The sequence below is a fragment of the Rhodotorula toruloides genome (genome assembly GCF_000320785.1).
Source record: "Rhodotorula toruloides NP11 unplaced genomic scaffold Scaffold1, whole genome shotgun sequence".
Taxonomy (NCBI): Eukaryota; Fungi; Basidiomycota; class Microbotryomycetes; order Sporidiobolales; family Sporidiobolaceae; genus Rhodotorula; species Rhodotorula toruloides.
Genome location: NW_015622961.1, coordinates 1,184,739 through 1,200,912, shown reverse-complemented (window position 1 = coordinate 1,200,912; position 16,174 = coordinate 1,184,739). Strand labels below are relative to the sequence as shown.

Here is a 16,174-nt window from a genome sequence, read left to right as displayed (position 1 = left end):
GGGGGGGGGGGGGTTAACGAGGTGGCGCTGACTCCAGTTTGTCCGCGATGCGCAGCTTCTGCAGCGAGATCCGAAGAAGCGGCTGGGTTGTCCCGGCACAGGCGGGCTCGAGGCGTTCAAGCGACACCCGTGGTTCCGAGACTACGACTGGGACGTCCTCGAGCGGAAAGAGGCGATACCTCCTTTCGAGCCCGACGTGCGTTCCCCTCCCGATCCTCCTAAGTCTCTACAGCTGACGGTATGAGATCATGGCACAGTCTAAGAAGGCGAATTTTGACGCGACGCACGAGCTGGAAGAGCTCTTGTTGGAGGACAACCCGCTCAAGGCGCGGAAACGGAATCCCAACATCGACTTGTCCGAATTGTCGGCAGACTACCGGTTGATGGAACAGCAGTGCGTTCACCCGATCCTCCTTGCGTGTGATCGCTGCTGACCTTGCGAGTTTGCAGCTTCCTCCCCTACGACTACCTCCGACAACCCCGCAAGTCCTGGTTCGTCCTCGACGAGTCCGGCACCGCAGCTTCCGCCGGCGTGTCCTCCTTAACAACAGGCATTGCGGCAGAACCCTCTGGAGCGCCTCGCAGTCCTGCGATGGGATCGGACGCAGGCGTTCACCCTCAGGCGGTCCGGATCGACGAGCAGCCGCTGGCGGACTTGACGGCGACTACGACGAGTGTGAGTGTGGGGCCAGTGACGCCGGGTCTGCACGAGGGAAACGCGGGGTACCTCTCGTCGTCGCCCGTCCGACCAAGGGAGCTGGCAGGTCGACCGGATGATGCCCAGTCGAACGCGAGCGCGGGTCGGGCGTCGCCGATGCGACAGGCGTCTCGGACGCCGGTCGAGGGCCAGAGCTTCGAGATGCGGGAACAGCGGTCGTCGCCGCAGCCGCAGTCGCACCACCCTTACGCAAATCCTCGACCCGACAACGGCATTGCGACCGCTCTCTAACCTCCTCCCCGCCCATCTCGCCTCGCCTTGCATTATCTTGTCTCCACTCGCTAAAAAGCGCCTCGCCATACGGACACTGCATCTCGCCTAATCGCATCTCGCCCAACCCTGTCTCCACTCCGCCTCTCCTCCTCGCTCGACTCGTCACCCTCGTTCCCCCTCATCTCGGTTTCGATTCCCCTACGGCTTTACTCATACCCTCGTTATTCCGTTCGTCTTACTGGTAGTCTTGCAGTCCTCGTTCCCGCCTCTGGCCTTGTTCTCTCGTAACCTGTGCGAATCTTATCCGGTTTGCGCTCGCTCTTGCCGCGTGGGTGTTGCGCTCGCGTTGCGCGTGGCTCTCTGTACTCTCGCTCCGTCCACTCGCCAGCTCATCGCAAACCAGAGGTCAAGCGGTGCGAGCGGGCGTTTGTTCGTCTCGCTCAACTTCGTCCCTCGTCTCGCTCTCGTCGCGTTTGCTGGCTCGCTGAGGCACTTGCTGCAGCTCTTTGCTACCTTACGCCTGAGCCGAGGTGCGTCCGTCGCCTCTGTGCCTGTCCTCGCGAATTGACCTCTCCTCATCGGTTCACGCAGGTTCGCCGCCTTCGTCTCTCGCCTCAACTGCTCGAGAAGGCGTGCAGAGCAGACCCACAGCTACTAATACCCTCAACGACCGGCTACGCACTCTCACTATACGCCCGGCCTGCCCTTCACCGGCTCGTCTCATACCCCTTCACCGCCTACTCGACCTCCTTTCGCCGCCTCATCCGCCTCCTACCCTACTTGCCGGCCTAGCGACTCTCTTCCTCACTATCAATGTCCCGCCCGCCCAACTCGCGTTCATCGCACGGCCGCTCGCCCTCTGTCGAAGGCGAGATCCGCCGCGCCTCAGTCCACTCTCTCAACCTCAGCTATGCCTACGGCGCTCCCGCCTCGCCGCGCGTAGGCGCCTCGTCGTCCGCTCGTATGCAGGCTTCTCCGCCTCGACGAGCGAGGAGCTCAACCGGCGCCGTGGAGGAGGAGGAAGAGGGCGAGCAGGAGGACCAGGGAGCGGCTCCGGGACCAGCCGACTCGGGTCGAGCTGCTGAGCCTGCTGCAGTCCGGTACGCACGACTCGCGCAGAGGAAGAAGGACACGGGAGGGAACGCCTATCCGCCTCCGCCGCCTGTCGCGTACGGCGGGTTGCAGAACACGAGCGTCAATATTGCCAACGCTTTCAAGGCGGCGACGAGCGGGCTCGGTGGGGTTGTGACCGGCGGGAGGAGGGAGGACTTCCCGCCGTTGAATGGGAGAGAAGAGAATGGTGAGGGCGAGGCGGAAGAAGCGGGAGAGGAGCAGGATCTGCCGCAGCCGGCCAAGGCGCCCGCCAGCGCAGGCAAGAAGCGCAAGGTACGTCGCACCCGACTTCATTTCAATGGGCTTCGCTGACAGCCGCGTGAGCACCGCAGAAACACGCGCCGAAAGACCCGACTTATCGTCACCAGGCGGGCCAGACGTCAAGTAGCGAGGAGTCCGAGTTCGACCAGCGCGCGAAGGGCAAGAAGCGCACGAAGGTGCACTCGGAAGAAGATGATCTCGCTGGTGCGCTAAATTCTGTTTCGTCAACGGAGGTCAGGACTAACTAATCGCCACCGACAGACGACCCTCGTTCTGCCAACAAGCCTCGCCGCCGCTCACAAAAGCCCGCCGACCCGTCCTACAACCCGACGAAGGACCCCTCATACCATGCCGGCGACACTTCGACCGCTGATTCGGACAATGGCGCTGCGACGAAGCGGCGCAAGAGCAAGGGCAAAGGGCGCGCGAGTACTGGCGGTCGCTCTGCGGCTCAGGAGGCCATCCCGCGCGGTATCCGAGACGGCGAGATCTGGTACGGCAAGAAGCGGAAGGGCAAGCGGGGTTCGAGAAGGTCGACTGCAGGTGCGGAGGGTGACGAGCAGGAAGACGACGAGGAGGAGGACGAAGAGGATGATCTGGAGTACGAGGGGCAAGACCTGGGCGGCATGGACCCGCAGGATCACCCCGCCGGCAACGACTATCTCGACGACGACGAAGCCGACCGCACGACTCCTGCCGCGTCGTATTTCCTTCGTCTCAGATCGCCTTCGCCGCAAGCGAACGGCAGCACCTCGACTAGTCATCAGCAAGCCGCAGCATCGTCTTCGCGAATCAATGGCGCAGGTCCAGTCGATCCCGCCTTTGCCGCTTTCGACCGCTTGCTCGGCCCCGGTAACGACAGCAACAGTCTCTCAGCCTCTTTCGACGACTCGGTCCTCCGCGGCAGCTCGTACGATTACAGCGAGGAGGAGCGCATCGTCCAGGCGCTCGAAGCGCAGAAGAAGCGGCATTTCGAGGAGGAGCAGCGACGGAGACAGCAGGCGCAGCCCACTCCGCAACATCAGCGTGCTGCAGCTGCGGCTACTCCCGGCACCAGCGGCGCCACGCCGATGCCGACCACTGGCGCCTATCCCCTCACGCCTGGAGCAGCAGGAAGTCCCGTCAGCGCGCTGCGGAAGCGGCGACTGCCCGGCCCGCCGTCGATGCTGGGTGCTGGTACGCCGCTGGGACCGATCGACGACGATGAAGACGATGTTGCGCGCGCGGAACGGATGGGCGGCGAGTGGGGAAGAAAGTGCGGAAACGCCTTGCGGCCGCTCGTCGAGCTCGTCGCGCGACTATGGCGGAAGACGCAGGACCCGCTGCTACACTGGGGCAGGATCTGGAAGGCGATCGCTACGACACTTCTCTTGCTTGGGATCGTCGCTGCGGTACTGTGCGTAGCAGTGCCTCCGTTTCCCGACCCTTCTAGGCTGATTATTCGTTCCCGCAGCCGATCGAACCGCCTCACCATGCCGTCTCCCTCTCCCTCTTCATCCTTTGTTGCTCCCTCCGCGCCGCCAGACTCGTTCGAGGGTCTCGTCGCTCGCCTTTCCGATCTCGAGTCTGCTATGAGCCGCCTCTCTTCCGCTTCCGACAACGACCGGCAGCAATCCTCGGACGATCGCGATTACGTTTCACGCTTGTCCGAGCAGCTGGAATCGCTCGAGGCAACATTGTCGACTGAGCAGGCCCGCGCGAAGGCTGCTCTCCAGTTGCTCGAGAAAGCCGACGAGTCGCGCAGCTTGGCGGCGGAAAAGGCGGCGCAGGACCTCAAGGGCGACATCGAGTCTCTCCAAAGCCGTATCCGCTCATTGACGACGGAGCAGCAACGCGACTCGGCAGACCTGCGACACCTTCAAACGACGGTCACCGCCGTCTCTCGCGAGGTCGCTGCGCTGGATCAGCAGATCGCCAAGGTCGCCAAAGACGTCGCCGCCGCCACCGACGTCGAGCGCATCACCAAGATTGCTCTCGACGCGATCGCCAAGAAGCTGCCAGGCAAGGTTGCGGTCCGCCTCGACGACAGCGGGCGCCTCGAGATCGACCCGGCGTTCTGGCGTGTGCTCAAGGACGCGTTCGTTGACAAGCGAGCGGTTGAGCGGACCGTCGACGCCAAGATCGCTGCGCTGGATGGCTCGAAGCGCAACGGTCTCTTCGGTTCGTCGAAGGAGGCGAAGGGACAAGTCGCCTTGCCCTCATGGGACGACTTCCTCGCTGCGAACGAGGGCGCGCTCAAGGCTTGGGTCGCATCCGACCTGTCGAGCCGCACGGGCAGCGACGCCTTCGTCTCGAAGCAGACCTTCCTCGACCTGCTTCGCCGCGAGATCAAGTTGCTCAAGCGCGACTTCGAGGCCAAGGCGAACGAAAACTTTGAGCAGATGGGCCAGGAGATCCTCGCCAAGGTCGCCAAGCAGGAGGACATGCGTCGCAAGGATGCGTCTCTCGCCTCCCACCTCAACCCGTTCGCCCGCCACCACAGTGCGCCCACCGCCGACGGACCCGTCACGATCAAGTCGTCCGACGGGCAGAACGTCACCGCCATCATCTCGTCGCTGGTCGACTCGGCCTTGCTCCGGTACTCGAAGGACGTTCTCGCCCGCCCCGACTACGCCCTGTACACCGCGGGAGGACGGGTCATTCGGTCTCTCACCTCGCGCACCTACGAGCCACACCCTGTCAGTCGCAGTCGCTCAGTGCTCGCCTGGATTACCGGAACCTCCGTTCCGCAGGGTCGCTCGCCCGTCACCGCCCTCCACCCAGACCGGACACCCGGCTCATGCTGGCCTTTCGCGGGCCAACACGGCCAGATCGGCATCCAGCTCAGTCGACGCGTGGTGCCGACCGACATCACGCTCGAGCACATCTCGCCGGACGTCGCGCTCGACGGAGACGTCTCGTCGGCGCCCAAGGACTTTGAGGTTTGGGGCATCGTCGACGGCCCACAGAACGTCGCCAAAGTCGCGCAGTTCCGCCTCGAGGAACGCGAGGCGAAGCGCGCAGCTCGTGCGGCCGGTCAAGACCCGCTCGACGACCTCGACGCGATCGAGAACGAGCCCACTTCGATCCCGCCCAGCGCCAACCACATCCTCCTCGCCGTCGGCTCGTACGACCCGTCTGCTCCTTCGCCCGTGCAGTCCTTCCCTGTCACTCCCTCCGCTCGCCGACTCGGCCTCCCTGTCCAGGTCGTCGTCGTCAAGGTCCTCAGCAACCACGGCGAGTCGGCCTACACCTGCCTATACCGCATCCGCGTCAGCGGTCAGACCGAGTCGCAGCTGCTCGACGGCAGCGCCTAGACGTTTCCTTCGCACGTATACCTCGTCGTTGTCCGATTCCCTCCACACGTTCCTTCGTGCCTTCCGCCCAGTACCAAAAGCTATCTAGTATGCGAGCACTCTCTTTTTACCCAGTCTCTATCTGTTCGACTTCGCAATGCATGGCCATCCGCTCCGCAGCACGACGTGAGCGCTGGCACGACCGTTTGAGAGGGAGCACAGCCAGGTCGGTTTCGCTCATGAGCTGCGCAGGCGGGGCTTCTCCGGTGCTTGGCTGGACGTCAAGGTTGTTGCAGGTTGGTGGTACACTGTTGATACAAACAGCTGGACGACGGGTATAGCCGAAAGGCAGAGTGACGAGATAGGTGAGCTGGGGACTCAGACATCGTCCGACATGATCCTGCGCGCGCATGAGCGCGTCAGCTTTGCGTGCAAGGCTCAGGATCGTCAGCGCGCGCACTTGATAAACTCCTGCTCCGAAATGGCGCCGTCCATATCCAGGTCGAACTCGTCAATCATCGCTTTGCTGCGGGTGCGAGGTTCGGTCAGCTTCCGTGCAAGTTGGAGGACGCTCAGAAGGTCCTGCACTCACAGCTCGTCCTCCTCGAGGTTCTCGCCAAGTTCTCGCGCGACCTTCTTCAAGTCCCGCAAAGAGATTCGACCTGTCCCCTCCGTGTCGAAGAGCTTGAACGCGCGTCGAATCTCGTCCAGTGGATCCCGTGCCAAGATCAATTGCTCGGCTGTGTGAAGAGAACGATAACGACGCGTGTGAGGGAGTGAGGGACAGGGTCGAGGACGAGGAGGTCAGCGTTGCCGCTCGTCAAGTGCTCTTCTAGCCTCCGGACGCGCTCTGTAGACGCACCGATGCCCATGAACCCGCTCAGGCCGATCGTCAAGCTCCCGCTGCCCCCCTCGTCGTGGTTGTGCTCCCTCATCAGCTTCAACACCTCCGCCTTCTTCAAGTCGAACCCGAGCGCTCTGAGCGCGACCTTGAACTCGTGATAGTCGAGTTTCTGGTCCTTGTCGAGATCGAACAGCTCGAACGCCTCGCGCACCTCCTGCTGTTGGTCGGACGAGAGTTGCGATGGTTGTTGGCGAGAGGGGGTCGTCGAGGGGTGGTGCCGCGACGCGGAGTACGGCGAGGGCTTCTTGCTGACGCCTGGTGTCCCAAACATGCCCGACATCCCGTCCAGACCAGCAGCGAAGCGAGTGAGAGCGTGCGGTCGACGACAAGCAACCTCGCGTCTTGACGTGCAGTCGCGTCGAGCGATGAAGCGAAGGACAGCCGTACAAGGGGCCGCTACAAGCATGGAAACATCGGCGACGAATAGATGATTACAACAAGGACGCGCGCGAGAGGTTGCGCGACCGGAAGACCGTCTACTGATAGCTCTTGCCTGCGAGCGGACTCGCCTGGAACGGTTCTGCGCAGTGGACAATCACAGTGAGCGGTGCCGAAACGATAGCAGAGAAGGCGAGAGAAACGCACCACTCGAGAGCAACTCGCCGCCATGCAGCGTCTCCATGTCGCTGAGCCCGTGCAGCCTGAACCCGCTCTTCCCGCCGTCGACTCCACCGCTGTCGGTAAAGCTGTCGTCCTCGACACCCGCGAACCTGGCTGTCCGTCCCGCCTTGGCAGCATCCGCGCCCCCTCGTCCAGGCGGCATGCCAAACAGCGTGTCCTCCGGCCCATCCTGTCCAGGCAGCCGCAGGCCGCGCCCGCCTCCCTCGCCAGCAAGCGACTGCTCGTAGTCGTCGTAGCCCGTGTACGTCGGCTCTTCGCGCCGGTGCAGGTGGTGCGGCTGGTCGTCCTCGGCGTCGCCCGTGAACGACTCGTCCGCGCCGTATCCTCCCGTCGGCTGATGCGGCTCGTCGTCGTCATTGACGATGCCAGCGTACTGCTGCGGGTCGATAGGTCCGGCGAGTGGGTTGTGATGATGGTCGTAGGTCATCGTCGGCGCGCCAGCAAGGAGGTCGTCGATGTTGGCGGTCGTGCCGCCTCCAAAGTCGGCGAGCGGAACGTCGCGCGAGACGGACGACGAGGACGGGTCGTGCTGGGCAAACAGTTGAGTCGGGCTGCGGTCGACAAAGCTGGGTTGCGCAGGTGCCGAAGAGAGGTAGCTGTCGTTTCCGGCGTTGGACGCTCCGCTTCGCAATGCTCCTCCCGGTCGTGACAGCGTCGACCGCTGACTCGGGCTGTCCAATCCCGGCGTCTCCTCCTCGGGCCGCTTCCCGAACATGTCCTCGAACTTGACGGTCGGCGGCGCCAGTTCGAGACCCGGCGAGTCGAAAGCGAGCGAGTCGTACACGTTCAGCGCTGTCCGACGAGCTGCCTCCTTCGCCGGCGTGCGCGAGAGGAACGAAGAGCTCGATGCGGAGGGTGACGGCGGAGCGCGGCGGGATGTGGACGCTTTGAGCGGGTTCGAGGACGTGGCGGGAGGTGCGGGCGAGGAGAGGTAGGCGCGCGAAGAGGCGATCGAAGGAGGTGCGCCGAACATTGAGTCGTCTTGCGCACCTGGTCGGCGCTTGATAGGCGACGGGAACGAGTTGAGCGAGGCGGTCGAGAGGTTGGCGATCCCGTCCCAGTTCTTCGGCACGTCGCTGGGGAACTTGAGCCGGCTGCCAGTAGCTGGTGCACCGCTCGGCGTTGACGAGTCCGGTCCTCGGCCGATACGAGACGGCGCAGGACTGGCGAGACCCTTGCGAAGGATCTTCTCGAGAAGCGCAGAATGCGTTTTGTCGCCTCCGGCTCGTACGCCGCGCGGTGCAGGCGATGCTGGCTCTTCCGCCGTAGCAGATCGGTACTGCGCACGCCCGTTGCCCGGAAGGTCCGGCAAGTCGCCACCGAACGCGGTAGGCTCTGGCAGGTCGGGCGAGTCGGGCGGCAAGTCTCGCAAGTTGAGCCGCTGCACCTCGGGCAAACCCTTCCGCAACGCAGAGAAGTCCCCGAGAGCCGAATTGTCGCGATTCAGCTCCTTCTGCAAGTCCTGATAGGGCGACATGTCGGTCGACCAGTGAGGCGCGGAAGGAAGGCTCATGTCGGACGACTCGTCGCGCTGAGTCGCGGGTGCACCGCGAGGTGTGTCGGGGGTGAGGGAGGGGTGCGAGCTGTAGGTCGTGTCGCCCTCGTCGGAGATGGTGCGGTCTGGCGAGGCAATAACCGTTCCCTGCGAGCGCTCGTCTGCTCCGACACTGCTCGAATCGTCGACATAAGGCTCGTTGAGTCGGATCGAAGCTGCAGCTTCAAAGAAGGGTCTCCAGAACTGCAAGGGGGACAGACTGGGTCAGCGGAACAGACTTGGTGAACGAGGTAAACAAGCGAGGACGGACCTTGATCGACTCGTAGATCCTCGCGCTGTTCTCCCCGTGCACCTCGACCGCCGGCAGAATCCTCTCCGTCACAACCTGATTGCACCTCGCAAAGTTCTCCTCGACGCGGCGAAGGAGGAGGACGAGGTTCTGGTCGAGCTGGTCGGTCGCGGCTTGCAGCTCGGCGGGCGACAGCTGCATGATCTCCTCCTGCGGCAACATGACGGGGTTCGCCGGGTCGTAGAACAGCCGGTTCGGGTCTCGGAATGGCGGCATAGTGGGCGAGAGTTTGGCGGTGGGGAGGAGCGGGTGAGAAGGGGCGAGAGGAAGGTTGCGGTCCCTTTGGCAGTCGTGACTTGTCGCCTAACAATCTTCGGCGATGCCCTGTAGCAGCCAGCGAGTCCAGCAGAGCCGTGTGAGCCCTTTGAGCGATGAAGTCGAAGGACAAGTCGCGTCGTCGTCGCGTGCAGGAGGAGGGCGGCGGCGACAACGACGGCGAGGCCCAGTGAAGCACTCGCTACGCTCTCAGGACTGTCTGGATGGCTCTGGCGTGTTCATCGAACCCGCACGAGGCCGTCGAGGAGCGCGAGACCTCTCCTCTTGCCCTCCAGACGCTCTCCGACGCCTCCTGAGCTTCAGTGAAAGCACTGAATGCAGCGTCAGACGCTGTAGCCATCCCATCAACCCTTACAACACCGCACAACCCGCCCGCGCGTCGAAGTCACTACCCTCTCCTCCTCCTCGACCATCAGCGCTCGGTGACCAGCTCCATCAGATTGCAAACTGTGTACAAGTCCTCACACAGCTCAAAGCCCCCGCGTCCCGTCCCTCTCCTCCCTCCCAGCCACTCAGACCCCGCTCGCAGACTTCGTCTACCAGCGCAAGGCGGTTCCGTTTCTGTGAGTCGAGGCGGGCGTGGGAGGGAGGGAGAAGGGCGGTTTGGGTTAACGCGGGGACGAGCGTGTCGGATTGGGCGCCCTCGCTCGGTAGAGAGGGCGCGGGTGGGTCATCATGGGAGCGGTGGAGGAGAAAGAGAGCAGGAGTGAGCGAGGTTGAGATTGTCAAGCTCGTGCTCGGTACCTTCGATAGCAATAGCTTGTGGTCAGGATGCGCATCTCTCACAAACATGCCCTGGCGAAGCCGACGAGAGAGACGAAGATAAATGCTTCACCCCTTTGCAACCGTCTATACGCCTCCCTTGCTCGTCCAAGCCTCATGCAACTCCATCAACCTCGCAATGATATCCTCTTCAATCTCCTTCCCGTCCGGCCCGTCATGATGTGGAATCCGCAGCCACTCCTCGCCTTGCTTTTGGACGAAGACGACCTCGTGCTTGCGCGTGTCGAGGAGGTTGCCGATCACGATTTGGTGGCCGTACCGCTCGAGTGCTGTGCGTGCTTTGGGGATGAGGATGGAGGGGTCCGTTTCGAGCTACAAGGGGAAGATAGCGTCAGCAATGAAGGCTTTCAGAGACCTCGACGAAACGCACCTTGAAGGACACGATGAAGCCCTCGTTCGACCACTCGTCCACCATCGTCTTGAGCACCTTCGGCACCTGGTCCATCTCAATCACGAGCGAGCCCTTGCCCGACTGGATCTTGTGTTCAGACTGCGCGATGGAGTGTGAGCATCGTCAAACGGCGAAAAGACGAGATGAAGGACAACTGACCATCTTCGTGTACGGAATAAAGAAGTCGCTGACTGCCGCAGCGAGGTAGTACATCCCTCTCCGCCCCAGCGCCTGTCCCTGCCTGTCCTTCGTCTGCCCCATAACCCGACTGATCCCCCTCAGGTACCAAAGGTACTCGCTGACGGTCGTATACGGGATCGAATGCAGGATGCCGAGCGACTTGACGACCTTGTAGGAGCGGAGGAGGGAGAGCATAGGCGCGAGGTGAGGCGGGCGGATTTGGATCGTCAGGCCGTGGTCGGTGTTGGGTGGTTCGTCGGCGTGAAGTGGCGGCAGCGGGGTGTATGCGAGTGGAGGATACGACGGGGGAGACTGCATTGACGGGATGGGCGGGAAGAGGTGTCCGTCGGGCAGAGGGAGGTGTTCCGCAGCCGCCTTTCCCTTTCCCGACACGCCTCCGTCCGCTTCCACGACATCGAGCAGGTCAAGGAAAGGATTCGTCGAGTGAGAGTAGTGTCGAGAGAAAGGCTGGAGCGAGTGCTGGCGGTGCAGGAAGATGACGGCGTAGCGACCGCTTCGGAGGAAGTGCTCGGCGGATGCGGCGCCGCGGGTCCCGGCTGAGAAATTGTCAAGAAAGCGGACGCTGTAGACAGCAGTGTAAGCTCAGACAGAGCGTGTGAGTCGTTAAGCGAGACTCACACGTTGTGCTCGAGGGGAACAGTCGTTCCTCCGCTCTGGAAACGACGAAGACGGGGTGAAGTCAGCATCCTGGCCCGTCGGTATGTTCTGCCCAGTCTCAAAGACTGTCTGACTCGCCCGAATCTCGCTTCAGGACCCCTCCTTCTCACACGAGCCCTCCGTCGACCTCATCTCCACATGGTCCCGAAGCGAGTCCACCCTGCCCCAGCCCGCCTCCAAGAGCTCCGAAGCGCCTGCCAGACGCACCGTGATGAGCACAACCCTCCTCCCCTCGTTCACATTGCGCTCGACGAAGCGCTGGACCGCCTCGAGTCGCTTGTCGAGGTCCTTCGGCGGGGGTTGCTGGGCGAAGAAGTCCTCTGCCGAGAATTGCGTGGGTGTGGACATCGCGGGCAAGTCCTCGGGTCACAGCGGAGCCTATCAAGTCGCTCTTAGTGGCGGTCAGGCGGAGCAAGGGGTTCCAAAGATGACGGAGGAGGGAGAAGGTGCGGGTTTGGCCTGCACCGGTCACTGCTCGCCGCTGAACCAGGCCTGAACCAGCTCACACCGCTAGATTCTGGCTGGAATGGCCGTCTCACGGGCGCACGCGACCCACCGTTCGCTGTCGCACCTTCTCCTCGCCGGTTTCAACCCCCTCGCCTCGACCGCGTCCTCCTCGTTTCAAGGACAAGCGCGGGAATCCTTATCGACTCCATCACTCTCTCCGGTACCGCTCTCGGGATGGCTAGCCGCGGTGGGGAGGGAAGCGGACGTTATCGACCCGCTCGCTCGACCGTACTCTCTTCGACCTGGTGGAATCGCTGGTGGAGCAGGACACTCGCTCGTCACGTACCGGAATTGGGAGGGCACAGACAGGATCATGGCGCTCGGGCGAAACGAGGCGGGCCAGTTGGGCGTCGGCTTTGCGTCGCAGGAGGGAACGCGTGGGCTTGTGGAGGGCTTCGAGGGCGAGGAGATCCTCTCCGTGCGGGCTGGAGTGCAGGCAACCTACGTGCTTGTCCGTGACGAAGGTGCGCATCCAGCCTCGGTCTCCGTGCACCTTCGCTCACGCTTTCTCGAAGACAGGACGATCCTGTATTCCAGCGGGAAACTCGCTCGCGGTCGACTAGGGCAACCTGCGCGATATCCTCCGCCTAATACGACGGAGGACACCGACGCACCTCGGCAACATACGCTCCCTCGCGCAACGGTCGTCGAGCTACCTGAAGGAGCTGGCCGGATAAAGCAGATCGAAACTGGCTTCGAGCACCTGCTTGTCCTGACAGGTATGCTTGCTTTGCTTCAGGCGCTTGCTGAGGAGTCGCTCACGTCGCACGAACTCACAGAGAACGGCCAGGTCTTCGGAACGGGCTGCAATACCGACGGCCAGCTAGGCCTTGCTTCGGCGTCCTCCGACATCTACCAGTTGACACGGCTGCCACTACCTCGCGAGATTGATAAGGAAGGTGGCGTCGAGCGGATCAGTGCAGGAGCGGATACCTCTGCTTTCATCACGAAGAGCGGGAAAGTGTGGACGTTCGGCAACTCGGTGCGACCGCTGTCTTACTCCTCTCTGGCGACCATCTGCGCTCACCACTTGTACCGCAGGAGTACTGCCAGGCCATGCACGGCCAGAAGATCGACCAAATTGTCTCGCCTCTCCCAATCGATTCGTCCTTCCTCCCCTCGAATCGCCGAATCGTCGACTACCGCTGCGGCGGCTCCTTCGCTCTCGCTCTCGACGGTGCGTCGCTCTCCTTCATTCGTGCTGCGCTGGGAGGAAAAGATGAACCATGCCGGGGCCATCGGATCTGCTCAAATTGGAGCGGGAGGGACTGTCAAACACCGGTTTGAGCACACTTCGGACGTCGCTCGAGACGAGTCTCGGTCCTCGAGGCCGAGTCACATCGTCTCCTGATCTTCCTGAAGCTCAGCACGTCCGCACGTCTAGCGGATGCAGAACTGACGAGCGCCCGTTCTCGCTTGAGCAGACCGAGGATCCGTCTACTCGGCAGGCTATGGCGCGCTTGGGCTCGGCAAGGACAAGCTGCAGTCTCAGAAGCCGCAACGAATAGACTCGCTAGAAGGAGCACGAATCAACCGAATCAAAGCGGCTTGGGGTTACGCTGCGGCTGTTCGAGGTGCGCGAGCCGTGCCCTACTTCGCTCGCCGGGCTGACTGACGGCTATTGTCCGCAGACGCCGAGGATAGCTCCGCGCTCTTCACTTGGGGCCTCAACACCGTACACGGCCGACTAGGTCTAGGCGCGCTACCTCACTCCTCCTCATCCGGCCCGCCCAATCCGCACGCTCCGCCGGCAGTCCCGATGCACGTCTACGAGCCGCAAGAGGTCAAGCTGCCGCTGCGGGAACTCGGGCTAGACGGAACGGTTGGAGGGAGGGAGAGTGTGCGGTGGACGCTGGGCGAGGTTGAGCTGGGCACGGAGGGGATGTGGGTCGGGCTAGACGTGTCGGAAGAGCTGGAGTAGACTTCTGCTATGCTCAAGGAGACCTCCCACTGCTAAGTGAGGGCAAATCGAGCATGCGTTGCGCTGGCTTCAAATAGTCGAGTCTGTGCCAAACATCTACATGGGCGGCAACCGCTTCGTCGCATCCGCCATCTCCTGCTCCCACCGCTTGTCCAGCCTCTCTACCCATTCCGCGACGTGCGGAAGCGTCTCAGGCCGCAGCCAAACCGCCTTGCACTCCTTCGGGCACGCACAGCGCATCATGTAGTACCTGCGAGCGCGTGCTCGTCAGTGTGGGAAGAAGGACGTGGCGACAGAGTTGGCTTACCGTCCGAAAGCGACGTAGTCGGCGAAGCCGGGGTTGTTGCCGGCAAGGAAGGGGGTCTTTGAGAAAATCTTGTCGAGCGGGAGCAGCGACGCTTGGGCATGCGAGATAAGGGTCTCTGTGAGAGAGTGTAAGCGTGCGATCTGTGGAAACGTGGAAAGGAGGCAAGCTCACCGCGGTCCAGCGACTGCAGCCATTCCCAGGCACCCTTCATACCCAGCTTGTAATCGGATCGAAAGTACGCTTTGTTCTGCCTCGCAAGAGGAGGTCAGTGTCGAGGGCCAGTATCATTGTTGCGCAGTTGACGAACCGGGTTCGTCTCTTCGGTTCCAGGCATCAAGTCGTAGATCCCCTGCGCCGAGATCTCGAAGAACGTGCTCCATTGTGCGTCAGAGCTGCCGAATCCTGTTCGAGGATGAGTCAGTACTGGTGAGTCGGGATGCAGCAAGGTGAAGAGAGCAGAAACAGGTGCTCGAGTCAACGCACCTTCCGAGAAGACCAGCGCAAAGTTCTTTGCGACTGTGAGTTCAGGCGCGCCGGCCTTGAGAGGCGTAGGAGAGTCGGGCAAGAAGAGGGAAGGCTTGTCGGGGTACTCCTTCTCGAGCCATCTGCGGGCGAAAGAGGATCAGCGGGAACGAGGACGAGAAGGAGGATTGGCCGGCATCGACTACTCACTCGGCGATGTTCCATGAGTCGTAGATAAAGCTTCCGTCTGGAAGCTCGATACAAGGGACTGCGAGGCGCGCACAAGATGATCAGCCCATCGCCCGCATGTCAAGGAGGAGTCGCCCGCACTTATCGCTCGCTCCAAGCCCATCTTCGGGCCCATCTCCCGCAGTTCCATGAAGGTGACCTCGCGCTCCTCGAAGTCAACGCCCTTGTGCAGCAGGGAGAAGCGGGTCTTGAGCGTGTTGGGTGAGAAGAACGGGCCGCCGTGCTCGGCGACGAGGTCGTAGAAGATGATTCGCTGCTGCTGAGCCATAGCCGGTGTATCAGTCAAGCTGAGCGAGCGCGCGAGATGAGCGAGGTGCGGTGAGCGGAGGAACGAGAGGAGGGGCGGGAGCACTGGCGCCTTGCTCGCGCCCAGCCGGGCAAGCCGCGCTGTGGAGGCTGTGCAGCCGCACGATTTGACTGCGTGGTCCTCGAGGGGGAGAAGCAGGACCGTGACCTTCTCAAATTGGCGTCGCAAGTACGCTCTCGCTCGATCTGCGTCAACACTGATGCTGCTCGCCATGTCAAGTAGCGAGGACGCCTTACCAGATAAGCTGATATCAGGAGCAGCTACTCTGGCCTCCGCCGCTACTCGTGCACTCGATTCACTCTCGAGCTGTACCCGCAAGTCGACTTTTCGCTGTTCCTGTGCAGCGTGAAAGCTCTGCTCTACGCGCAAGAACAGCAATTATTGCAGCAATGCAGGTGAACGATCGGAAGATTGCGCCGGCGAGCAGCTCATCGTTGTTTGCCCAAGACCGCCGGGAAAGCTTCCCCAGGATCGCCCTTCGCCGGGAGTGTTCCTTTGCCCTCTGGCCCGCTAACGAGCGAGCGTCATGCACGCCAGATAACGAGCTGACAGGCGAAGCGCGAGCGATGGAGCCGAGCCCGAGGAGAAGAGGCATTACAAAGGGGCGAACGACCGGGAGCCTCAACCTCGCAAGATCGCGAGGGTGCTTAATGGACGCCATGATACTATCTCGAGCTAGTGTCCAAGTATCCAAGCCGATCGAGGTACAGTAGCCGGCAGCAGTCGCTTCTTCCGCCCAGTGGAAGTTGGATGGAGAACGAGGCGAGAGGCGAGAGAAGGTGTTTATCCAGCCCGTCCAGTGTGAGAGATGACGAGAGCAGCTGCGCAGCCTGTCAGCCGACGTGCGGCAGGCATGCTTGTGCGTATTGCGAAGCAACGGAAGGTTGCGCCTGAGCGAACTGTCTGTCGGAATCAGTGCCCTGCCTGCTGATCAGCTGAGGTACTCGCCACCGTCCTTCATAGTCTAGCGAGAAGCGCAGCGCTGGGAAGACATTGGAGGATGTCAAGGCAGCGCCAGGTCGACGAGGCGGACTTCTGCGATCGACGACTTCTTCCTCGACGACCTGCTCGCGACGGAAGGTCGAGGACGGTTGGCGACGAAGATAGGGACACGCACGCGCGCTATCGCTCGATTCGAGCTTGTGGAAGGGCACGAAAGCTTCT

At 62.3% G+C, this 16,174-nt stretch overlaps 7 protein-coding genes across 7 annotated transcripts in view; 3 read left to right on the top strand and 4 right to left on the bottom strand.

Annotated features, from left to right (window-relative positions):
* Nucleotides 1-949, top strand: part of RHTO_00487 (AGC/YANK protein kinase) — a gene marked incomplete at both ends in the record, with an annotated part of 2,175 nt that extends 1,226 nt beyond the window's left edge. Inside the window, 3 exons of the mRNA XM_016414171.1 lie at nt 56-196; nt 258-394; nt 451-949. Of these exons, the coding sequence (XP_016277178.1) occupies nt 56-196; nt 258-394; nt 451-949 (777 nt within the window). The remainder of the gene's footprint in view (nt 1-55; nt 197-257; nt 395-450) is intronic.
* A 795-nt stretch (nt 950-1,744) lies between these two features.
* RHTO_00486 (spindle pole body-associated protein sad1) lies at nt 1,745-5,601 on the top strand (the record flags this gene model as incomplete). The annotated part of the gene is made up of 4 exons (XM_016414170.1): nt 1,745-2,317; nt 2,377-2,509; nt 2,567-3,701; nt 3,759-5,601. The coding sequence occupies 4 exons, from the start codon at nt 1,745-1,747 to the stop codon at nt 5,599-5,601; spliced, it is 3,684 nt and encodes a 1,227-aa protein (XP_016277177.1).
* A 357-nt stretch (nt 5,602-5,958) lies between these two features.
* On the bottom strand, nt 5,959-6,764 carry RHTO_00485 (centrin 3; the record flags this gene model as incomplete). Its single annotated transcript, XM_016414169.1, has 4 exons — nt 5,959-5,980; nt 6,041-6,106; nt 6,173-6,320; nt 6,443-6,764. 4 exons carry the CDS (start codon nt 6,762-6,764, stop codon nt 5,959-5,961), a joined length of 558 nt encoding a protein of 185 aa, XP_016277176.1.
* A 196-nt stretch (nt 6,765-6,960) lies between these two features.
* RHTO_00484 (DASH complex subunit ASK1) lies at nt 6,961-9,165 on the bottom strand (the record flags this gene model as incomplete). The annotated part of the gene is made up of 3 exons (XM_016414168.1): nt 6,961-7,004; nt 7,070-8,843; nt 8,911-9,165. The coding sequence occupies 3 exons, from the start codon at nt 9,163-9,165 to the stop codon at nt 6,961-6,963; spliced, it is 2,073 nt and encodes a 690-aa protein (XP_016277175.1).
* Nucleotides 9,166-10,074: 909 nt separating this feature from the next.
* On the bottom strand, nt 10,075-11,605 carry RHTO_00483 (phosphopantothenate-cysteine ligase; the record flags this gene model as incomplete). Its single annotated transcript, XM_016414167.1, has 5 exons — nt 10,075-10,320; nt 10,379-10,498; nt 10,559-11,162; nt 11,219-11,253; nt 11,465-11,605. 5 exons carry the CDS (start codon nt 11,603-11,605, stop codon nt 10,075-10,077), a joined length of 1,146 nt encoding a protein of 381 aa, XP_016277174.1.
* Nucleotides 11,606-11,783: 178 nt separating this feature from the next.
* Nucleotides 11,784-13,685, top strand: RHTO_00482 (X-linked retinitis pigmentosa GTPase regulator-like protein; the record flags this gene model as incomplete). The annotated part of the gene is made up of 6 exons (XM_016414166.1): nt 11,784-12,228; nt 12,280-12,483; nt 12,544-12,746; nt 12,806-12,941; nt 13,189-13,338; nt 13,396-13,685. The coding sequence occupies 6 exons, from the start codon at nt 11,784-11,786 to the stop codon at nt 13,683-13,685; spliced, it is 1,428 nt and encodes a 475-aa protein (XP_016277173.1).
* Nucleotides 13,686-13,781: 96 nt separating this feature from the next.
* Nucleotides 13,782-14,971, bottom strand: RHTO_00481 (Glutathione S-transferase domain containing protein; the record flags this gene model as incomplete). Its single annotated transcript, XM_016414165.1, has 7 exons — nt 13,782-13,935; nt 13,993-14,107; nt 14,164-14,239; nt 14,300-14,394; nt 14,476-14,597; nt 14,665-14,722; nt 14,785-14,971. 7 exons carry the CDS (start codon nt 14,969-14,971, stop codon nt 13,782-13,784), a joined length of 807 nt encoding a protein of 268 aa, XP_016277172.1.
* Nucleotides 14,972-16,174: the final 1,203 nt, after the last annotated feature.